General features: G+C 38.4%; 1 protein-coding gene across 2 annotated transcripts in view; it reads left to right on the top strand.

Moving 5' to 3' along the window:
* STAM2 (signal transducing adaptor molecule 2) overlaps positions 1-10,007 on the top strand; it is a 37,205-nt gene extending 27,198 nt beyond the window's left edge. For both annotated transcript variants that reach the window (XM_039335439.1, XM_039335440.1), the window contains exons 8-14: positions 2,442-2,536; positions 3,618-3,694; positions 3,855-3,942; positions 4,155-4,209; positions 4,848-5,001; positions 7,415-7,566; positions 7,663-10,007. In XM_039335439.1, the coding sequence (XP_039191373.1) occupies positions 2,442-2,536; positions 3,618-3,694; positions 3,855-3,942; positions 4,155-4,209; positions 4,848-5,001; positions 7,415-7,566; positions 7,663-7,885 (844 nt within the window). In that variant the 3' untranslated portion in view covers positions 7,886-10,007. The remainder of the gene's footprint in view (positions 1-2,441; positions 2,537-3,617; positions 3,695-3,854; positions 3,943-4,154; positions 4,210-4,847; positions 5,002-7,414; positions 7,567-7,662) is intronic.
* The last annotated feature ends 370 nt before the right edge of the window (positions 10,008-10,377 follow it).

A 10,377-nucleotide genomic window follows, 5' to 3' on the forward strand; every position in this document is an offset into this window, starting at 1 on the left:
TCAGTCGCCCCCATGGAACATTCCCCCTCATCAAGTGTCCCTACACCAGGGAACCATCAGTCACCCGGAACCCCAATGGTTACAACTGACCGCCTGGCACTTGAGCGCCAGATAATGGCACAGGAACTATTCTCTCCCGGGGCCATTACCATAATTCAAGCTTCACGCCGTCCGGCAACAAACCGCATTTATGACTCCACTTGGAAAAATTTTTGCCTTTGGTGCAGGGAACGGCAGTTTGACTTACACAAACTCTACATCCCTCAGATAGTAGATTACCTCTTGGAGGGACTAGACAGAGGCCTCGCCCCCGCGACCATCCGCAGGCAAGTGGCGGCCTTGTCCACCCTCCTCACCTGCACGGATTCGGTTCCCTTAGCTCACCACCCCAGGATCCGCGCCTTTATCAAGGGCGCCTATAACACCAGACCTCCAGTAATTCACAGGTACCCGTCCTGGGAACTACCGCGAGTCCTTCACGCACTCACTCGGTCACCATTTGAACCATTGGCGACCGTTTCCTTGCGACACCTGTCGCTAAAGGTGGCGTTCCTGATTGCCATCACATCGGCCAGACGAATTTCGGAACTGGCCGCACTGTCAGTCAGAAACGACCTATGCATTTTCCACAAGGACAGGGTGGTCCTTAGGTTAGATCCTGCCTTCATACCGAAGGTGAATTCACTCTTTCACAGGACACAGGAAGTAATTCTCCCAAACTTCTGTCCAAATCCAACACATGACCGGGAGCGGCAGTGGCATACATTGGACGTCCGCAGAGCCTTGCGGCGTTATATAAAGCGTACAGAACCCTTCCGCAAATCGGAGGCCCTATTTGTGTCCTTCCAAGCGGGCACCTTGGGGCGGAAAGTTTCCGCGGGCACCATTGGAAGGTGGATCCGAAGCTGTATCGCAGAAGCTTACAATGTATCATCCCTGCCGCCCCCAAGTCATCTCACAGCCCATTCCACCCGAAGCGCTGCAACTTCGGCGACATGGGCTACCCAGGCGTCAATCGAGGAAGTTTGCAGGGCCGCGACATGGTCCTCGCCTTCCCCATTTATACGACACTACAAGATAGACCGCTTTGCATCGGCGGACGCCTCCTTTGGTAGGAGGGTCCTCCAGCAAGTTGTCTCAGAGATCAATCTACCGGCCTTATCTGTTTCCCACCCCTTGGGACAGTGAGGCTTTGGTACGTCCCATCCGTGGATTATCCATCTCCTGTACTGGAGAAGGGGCGTTGGTCTTACCTGAACGCCTTTTCTCAGTACGGAGATGGATAATCCACACCCACCCCAAGGCCAGCAGGCCGCTAGTAGGGAGCTGAGAGCCAATACCTCGTCAATCATCAGCCAATTCGCCCTCGTTAAGAATGGACTCCACAGGAAGTGGGGGCGTGTCAAGCTTTGGCTACTTGGTCTCAAGAGCAGGCAGACAGAGAAAACCCATCCGTGGATTATCCATCTCCGTACTGAGAAAAGGCGTTCAGGTAAGACCAACGCCCCGTCACATTCTCTATTCAATGAACTTTTTGCCTTTGAACTTTTAGAGAGAGGTTACTATCCTGTTTTTTTTAAAACTTATTTTAACTATTAGCAAATAGAATAGAAAGTGAGCTGATCAGTATGTGCTTGAGCATTATTTTTATGAAACAATTTTAAAAGTCCAGCTTAAATTTTAGTCTTTAAAAATGATTATTTTTTAATCTGCCTTGTCTGTAAGAAGTTATCAATTTTTTAAAAAGGGTATAGGAACCACTCTTGTTCAGGTATAGCTGGTACTGTTTGTGCATTTAAAGCTACACCTACACCTTGTAGTAAAGATAAAAGGCCAAGGGTTAAAACAGTCTAATTGCTATAACTCTACCCCACTTCCAAATCTATTTTAAAAAGTATTGCCCTTAATTGTTTTGGATAAATTGAGTCCTTCTGAGCTAGATAAAGGTTCAAAGAAAAAAACAGGTATTGTTAAGAGCTGTTTCTCATTAGTTTGTATTTCCTAATGGATAAGATCTCATCAACATTTTTATAGCCATAGCTTTCCCCACCCTTGTGTCCTCTAGATGAATTGGGATTATAGCTCTCAGAATCCTTGGAGTTACAGTCCCAGCATATATTGAATAGATTGGGAAGATGACATGCATCATTTTTTTAATCTTGTAAAAATAAAACGACAGCCATTTTGGTGAAGTAATGAAGGCACCAAGCTAGAAACCAGAAGACTGTGAGTTCTAGTTCCACCTTAAGCACAAAGGCAGCTGGGTGACTTTGGACAACAGTTTAGGATTGTGTGCCTGACTTTTCCTGAAATGAACTAAGTACAGAGGAAGGCAACATAATGCAAGTTTAAATAGTATTAATCAATATGTTAAGATGATTGTATGCTGACGGTGGAACAAGAACAAGAACATAGTAAAATATACATTTTTTATTGTACAGTGATGCCAATTGGTGGAAAGGAGAAAATCACAGAGGAATTGGATTGTTCCCTTCTAACTTTGTGACCCCTAACTTAAATGATGAGCCTGAGACAGGTAAACAGTAGAAATTTGATTTTCAAAACATTTAATGAGTCATATATGTAATATCATACCATTCTTGTTCAGGAAACTACCAAAAAAACTGGATGATTTGTCCAGAACTGCTAAGTGTGCTGGAAGGGTGTTAGTCTTCTGCCTTATAATGCCCACTTCTGTTCTAACTGTTAACTCACTGTTACTTAATATTCAATAATCAGAAGATCTTGCACTTGCTGAGAAGTAATTTGTCTCATGTCTGTTAAAGGCGTATTGTTCTGGAACTGCATATGGAGATGATACGAATTGTATTCATGGAGAAAGTTTATTCTTAAATGTCATGTTCATGATCCAGCTTTTTTACTGTTGCCAGACAGAAGTATTCTAATATCATGAGTCAGACACTGTTATAATCATGATTTGAAGAGTAATTTGCTCTGAATTATGCATCTAAATACAAAGTGCTTTTATATTTTAGAAGATATAGTTTGAAATCACACAAACAGAATTTAAAATGTATTTTCTTTGTGTTTATATATTCTTCACCAGGGGTTTCCGGGCCATTTGGGTTAATAAAAAATATTCCATACTACCAAAACATGTACTGAATATCCATGGATTGATTAGTTTATTAAGCCAAACATCAGGGTTTACAGAGCAACCAGAAATTAATTTTTAGAACAGTGCTACCTAAGTTATTAAACTATGAAATGCTGCCCAGTTTTTACATTATCTTTATCCTGATATTTACTTTGGTGTGTATAACTTTACCCTGTGTTGTATAATGCTTGCTATGCAAAAATGTTTTTTTTTTGCCTCTGCATCCATTAGGGTTTCTAGCCACACACTTTACAAACATATCCAAACCAGATTAAAAACAATATTTAAACAGATCTTGAGCATTATCTCTTCCACATTCGTTGCCCTATCTAAAAAGCTCAACTTCCAAAGTTTCCTCTTCTGCTCTTTGTTTGTAGCCTGTAATCTGAGTTGTTAGATCTGTCTTCGAATCTGAACATGGGGTATATTGGCAAAAACTTATTGTATGCTGAGGAACTAGATTTGGAGAAAGACAAATGTTTTCATGGTCTTTACGCAGTGCCTGTAGACAAGGATGCTTCTGAAGACACAACTGAAATTACAAAACCTGAACCGGAGCCAGTGTACATAGATGAGGTACGTCTTGGCTTTCCAACGGCATAATACATTTTAGGCAGCTTTTTCTTTGAGGAAGCTAACGTGTCCCGTTATCTCAAAATAAATACTGTTTGAGGGGGTTTGAGAATTTGAATCTCAGTTTGAATATCTTTCTAAATATATTTTCTCCGTCTTCCAGAGTAAGATGGATAAGACGCTGCAGTTACTTCAGAGCATAGATCCAGCAGATCCTAAATCTGATTCTCCTGATCTTCTGGATTTAGAAGGTATCACTACTGCTAAATATGATTTTTAAAAAATCCTAATCCAGAGCTATTGTCATTTTCATGTTTTTCATTTGCCGAGCCCAAGTCTGAAAGGCAGGTGAAATTCTCCTTTCTTTTGCATGCTAGGCAAACTATCCATGCATTGCATTCACCTCAGTGCTTTTATTTGTGAGCAATTAACTGATCAAATGTTCATATTTTACTGTTTGTAGATGTCTGTCAACAGATGGGTCCCATGATAGATGAAAAGCTAGAAGAAATTGATAGGTAAGGCAATTGTATAATGCTTATAAGTAAAAAATGCAATTTATATTTAAAGAGTACAGTAGATGAGCAGCAAATAAGATGGGTCATCAAACACTTTCAAAAATTCAGATACCCTACATCAGTGTTTCCCAAACTTGACAATTTTAAGGCATGTGGACTTCAACTCCCAGAATTCCACAGCCAGCGTTGCTGGCTGTGGAATTCTGGGAGTTGAAGTCCTCATGCCTTAAAATTGTCAAGTTTGGGAAACACTGCCCTACGTGGTATAATAATTGTGAAAACTAAGCTCAAAGGACTGAGTGGTACATAACATTATGCAAACTGGCATATGACACATATTTAGGAATTAATTTATTTTCAAGAATCTTTAATTTCTAGGCTGAAGTTTTACTGAGAGTGCTTGACTCTGAGTTTGGTTGTTTCATCCATTTCATTATCATCGTGCTAGCACTAATGATGTTACCTAGTTTGGTTAATGAAATATCAGCAAGAAAACAGCCAAGCTCAGAGAGCACTAAGAATTCCTCATTTCAATCCTGAGCTACAAATATTCTCCTTTATGAAGTTTTACTCTACTCAAATTAAACAAACCAATCGACTGATGATAACTGAAAGTACGTCATTTACTCTTGAATTAGGAAGCATTCAGAATTGTCCGAACTAAATGTGAAAGTGATGGAAGCTTTGGAACTCTACAATAAACTAATGAATGAAGCTCCTATGTATTCTGCCTACTCCAAGATGCACTCCACGGCACAGTATGCACCGACATCAGCCAGTGTTCCAGTGCAGGTCAGTGCCTTATTTTTTAGTTCTACTTTCTTGAAGGATTCCTTTCCCATTTAATGGAGAACAGATCACTGCATTAGGAAGACTGGAGTTTCCATAAATTTTTTTTTAAAGTTCTACTGCAGAATGTGTCAGCATATGCTTAAACAGATGTAAATCTTACCTCTTCCTTAGGATTAATAAGGGTCAAACAGTGTTACAATTGCAGTCTTTCTATGAACCTGGATCCAAAGTTTTGTTAGTTGGAAGCAGCATTTCGTGATACTTGTCAGTTCTGTCTTCTCCAGAGCCCTTCAAAACGGCTCTGATAAAAAGAAGGTATTGCAAAACCTTGTACGCAGGAGGAATTTTGTGAGTCTCAGTTAGGGTTAAATTAAACCTGTCTGCATTAAAACTTTATAAGTGAGTGAGCAGAGTTGCCTTCTCCAGTATGACTCAGAGGTCATATGTAACGACTTGCTGGGATAGTGGGCAAAATCTTGGGCAGTGTGCATGACTCCCCTTCCCAACCTGACAAGAGCTGCTTCATAGATGACACCTCCACATTCATAGATCAGTGCCTACATTTTGAGTTGCTTTATGGACTTTCAGTGAGACGGTGATTGAGAGTGGTTGCTGCGTTGACTTAGCATATCTCACAATTTGACATGCACGGCTACTCTGAACCTGATTCCCCTTTTGGTTTATTTAGTTTGTGTTTTTCGTAAAGGATGCGGTTTGAGGGAAGAAAAGTTAGAAGCGCAATTAAATGGCAAAGATGTGGTTGCATATTTGAGGTGGATTTTACATAATACAGTATGAAAAGAATAGTTACTATGGTAACTGCCACATCAAAGATAGTGCATTCATCTGTTATATTTTCCATGAGCTCTTTGAAATGATTGACAGTATTTGGGGATGTGAGGGGAAATAATGAACATTAGATGAACTAATATTCCTCTTACCTCAAGGTAATATTGTGTTCAGTTGAAGGCTACAGAACAATAAGGGAACATTTAAAGGAGCAAATATTTTTATATTATTTAACCTCTCCTTACACACCGTTGAATCCCGAAGCAATCATTTTCTGTAAAAATGCTTCCTATATTTCTTCAGTATTTCTTCTTTCTATATTTATTTGTTCACTTAAACGGTCTTAAGATTATGTTTAGAATAAAATCTCTTAAAGCACAATATAACATTTAAAGCCACAGCTGTGGCTTTACCTCATAGACATAATAAAACACATTCATTGCTAATAAATCAAGCATTTATTTATTGAACTCTTTCTGTTGTAAATTCTGGACTGATAAAAACATTTTTTGTGAAAACAGCCATATAATCTGCACCATATGAGATTCATTTAGGGTGAAAATATGTTCACATTTTCTTCATAAAACGATAGGCCAAAAGTTCTCTTTTTAGGACCACAGGATTTAGTACATTTTTAAATAAAGTACTAATGTATATATAACACATTTATCTCATTCTAATATATTTTGGAAAACATAATATAATTTTCTTGTCATTCTGGTAATCCTGTGACACTGGTCTGAGAGACTAAAACTGTCCTATGCTTATTTTATAAACTTTGTAGCTTTAATAATGTCCTGATGTAAGCTTATTATTTCAGTGTAGCAGAAATATAAAGCAAGCTGTGTGAAATCTGTTATAATGGACAATGGCATTTCTTCTTGGGCTAAAGTCATAGTTAATCTTTATCTGGCATACTGAATGTTGTATTAGAAATGGGCAGAGTTTGAGCAAAAAGAAACTAGCATCACTTAATTTTCTCAACTGAGCTACCTTCTTCATTACTTAATTTCCAAAGTGGTTGTGAGTATATATATGCTATAGCTAGATAAATCTAATAAGCCCTTGATAAAGAGAGTGGCTACAGAACCGCAACAAAGCTTCAGTTCTATTAAGTAAGTATACAAAAGCTATAGTGACTTTAAAATAGTGACAGCAGGATGCAGTGATCGGTTTGCATATTGCTTCAGACCACATAACTCATTTAAGACAAGGTATGGGTCCTTTACAGTGCACCAACTGTGCCACAAGTATGCCCCCCCCCAATTCCCCCCCCCAGCATCTGTTCTGAGTAACCACTTTCTTAAACTCCTGCATATGATTCTTGCAAGCTTTGAAGGTTCATGGATTCATGCAGCGATAAACTATTTCTCTTCTCACTGTAATGAAAATTCTTTCCCCTCTTCCCATCTCTTCCATGTTCAGATCAGTTTCAGAGAGTCTTCATCTGTAGCAGATTTGAAAGATTATTTTGGTGATACAAAATTGGTTTCCGTCCACGTGGTATTGGTGTAATATTTGGGTTCTTATATTAATGATTGCTGGAAGGACTGACTTCCTTCCTTTTTGGAAATATCCTTGTGCTTCGGAAGGTCAGTTCCGTTCTCTTCTGTTTCTTTTGCAGTCATATCCCATCCATGCTCACAGTGGGAATTATGTGGTCCACGGTATGCCTCAAAACTACAACCCAGGAAGTGATCAGATTGGTCCATTGAGGTCTTTGCCTCCAAACGTGAATCCTTCAGTAACCTCTCAGCCCGCTCCGACCTACATGAGGTAACCCATTAGCAAGTTTTAGTTAATCAGCTTTATCCCCATCTCTCCATTATGCTTGCAGGGTTTGCTTAGGCTAATGTCTTTATTGTATTTCAGCCCTGGTCTAGATTCTGTGTCCAGTTCTACTTACATGAACCAGAATTCTTGCCTCCTGCCCGCTGGTCCTGTTTCTTATGCCCAGCCGATGGGCATGCCCGTGGATATGCTAGCCTACCAGAACACTGCATCCAGTTTGCCTCAAGGTCCGTGCTATCCAGCAGTTCCCGCTCATTCACTTCCACAGCAGCAAACAAATTATCATCAGCAACCTCTCCTGTGAAAATGCCGAGTCGGAGCCTGGGAACCATTTTAGATGTTGCTGACCCGTAATCTTTTAAATTGTCCTTCCATTGATTTAAAAGGATGCTTCTGCTGAAGGGAACAGACAACTAAGCAATTTCAAAGTAAATGTTAATTCAGGCTTAACTGTTTTTCTGCATAGCTGGTTAAACTAGGTGATCTGCAGTTGTGTTTAAAAAAAAAAAAAAGCTTTCCGATCCTGACTTCTGTAATATTCTATGTCTCCTCACTATTTATAAAAATGCCACTTCAATTTTTTCCCCTTGTTAAGAGAAGCTTGAAAACAAAGCTGATATATGCAACTCCTCCTGTTAGTTCTTTCCAGACTTTGGGAACATGGTAATTGTTTTTTAATGGAAGCCTTACATTTGAAGTGCTCTCTTTGAAACTTGGTTTAATCAGTTAGTTTGGATTTTGGTTTGCACCCTTTTGAGATCATAATCTTAACAAGATTGCCTTTTAAGTTATACAGTAAAGTTGTTATGAACTTGAGAAGAAAACTTACACACACACACACACACACACACACACACACACACTGAATGTCAGAGAAATTAATGGATTTTATGGTTTCTGCCAGAATGGATTCCTTACTTGCTTTTCTCAAAAACTAGTTTTATTGCTGTGTGGGGTAATATTCTCTATCTGAAGACAGAGAGTTTGAAGAATGCATTTTTAACTTCATAAATTCCTTAACACAAATGGACTTGATCAGATCTGGATTAGTCTTTTCTCTCTGTTCTCATTCCCTGGCATTACTGAATATTTACCTATATGAAGGAGAAGCGGATAATTATGCTGTCCTTTAGTCATACAAGGATTTATGTGCAGATTTTTTTTTTTACCTTACCTGGTAAAATACCCATTGGGTAAGGGAGTGCAGAAAGGGATCTGGCAATGTATTTTTCTGTTGTTGAGAGCTCAAAAAGAGTTCCTGTCCAGATTTTTAAAAAGAAAAAAATTTCTGTTCTGGACACTTGTTCATTTCTTGATGCTTGTGGATTTTATCAATAACAGGATTATTCTGAGGGAGGGAAGGTAGCTTTTGCATACACTATAGTTGGAAATGAGAGTGGACACATTATTAAAATGGAAATGTATAAGTCAGTGCAAGGGAAACATTGGCATTTTATGCTATGCTCTCAAGAGTTGTTCTGCAGTATCTGATGCCCGTTGTATCTATCATCAAATGAGCCCCACTTTTCACTTCCAATATTGGTGCTAAGTAAGCTATTTAGATTTCTGGTAATAGTGACCTGGACCACTATGTCTTTGAGAAGGCGGTTTCAGAAAAAACAGCTGTTGTTAATCTGTTTCAATCAACAAGAGCACTTGTGTTTTCCTTTTTGATATTGGTTTCGTTTTAATCTTCTCAAAAATGTTTAATTTTAAAAGGCTGCTTTTTAAAATCCTTATTTAGAACCAAGTCAGGGTTTTCTCATTCAACTCCCAACGTTTTATAAACAAAATGAGGATTTTGAATAGTGCATTGCTCTTCCACGTTGATACATTAGATGGTCCATTTATATTGATCACCATCTTTGATACTACTTTAAGCGGTACCCAATATCTGACTGTGATGTTGAGTTGAAACAGTCTTTTTTCACTGCATTTTCTCCTTTATATATACAATGTATAAATAATAAATGTGTGTATATATCCACTGGTCTGAGATTTTATACACAACTATATAGATATACTAATTCTCTTAAATCACTGGTTTTATAGGTAGCTGCGTTTGGCTCTATTGTTAATTGGTGTAATCTTAAAATGCATTTATGCAGGCTGTAAATATGTATAAATTCTGATGTTCAGTTGGTGTATTTAGTGTTTGGTGTCAGTAGGGATCATGTTTCTTCCCTTTTCTAAACTAAAATATTTATTGTTAAGGCATGATTATAATGATGCTACCAAAGGAATTAACTACAGATTTCCATAGGTAGGGCCCAGACTTTCATTTGCATCAGTGAATATTGTAGTCATTGATTTGAATGGAATTTCAACTATACTGCAGACGTATACCTATTTTTATATTAAGAGTAAACAATACTTCCTTTGCTTGACATACATTAACTGAATAAATAGAAATTCTTTACAGCTCATAATGAGTGTTGTTTTGTAATTTGTTTTGTGGATGTTCAATTAAGGTTCAATTTATGTTTAGAAATAATTTGCTATCTTAAATTTGTATTTGAAAAGTTGCCCAAGATAATTGTCCAAGCTACATCACCATATGTTTCAGTTTTTTCCCCTACAGAGATTCATCCTTAAATAGACTTGTGATTCCAAAGGCTATGGAGTCCAAATATTTTAATATTTGCTTCCTGCCATGCCCCACCCCTATTAAAGTTGTAAGACTTTTAAATATCCCTTATTACCTTTTGTGCTTACTTGGTTTTCCAGAAAATAAAAGAGCCTAGAAATGTAATACTGGTAGTTAGGGGATAGCTGGGTCTTGCTGTTGTCATTTTT

The sequence above is a fragment of the Crotalus tigris genome, unplaced genomic scaffold (assembly GCF_016545835.1).
Source record: "Crotalus tigris isolate CLP2741 ecotype Arizona unplaced genomic scaffold, ASM1654583v1 scf7180000017641.3106099, whole genome shotgun sequence".
NCBI lineage: Eukaryota > Metazoa > Chordata > Lepidosauria > Squamata > Viperidae > Crotalus > Crotalus tigris.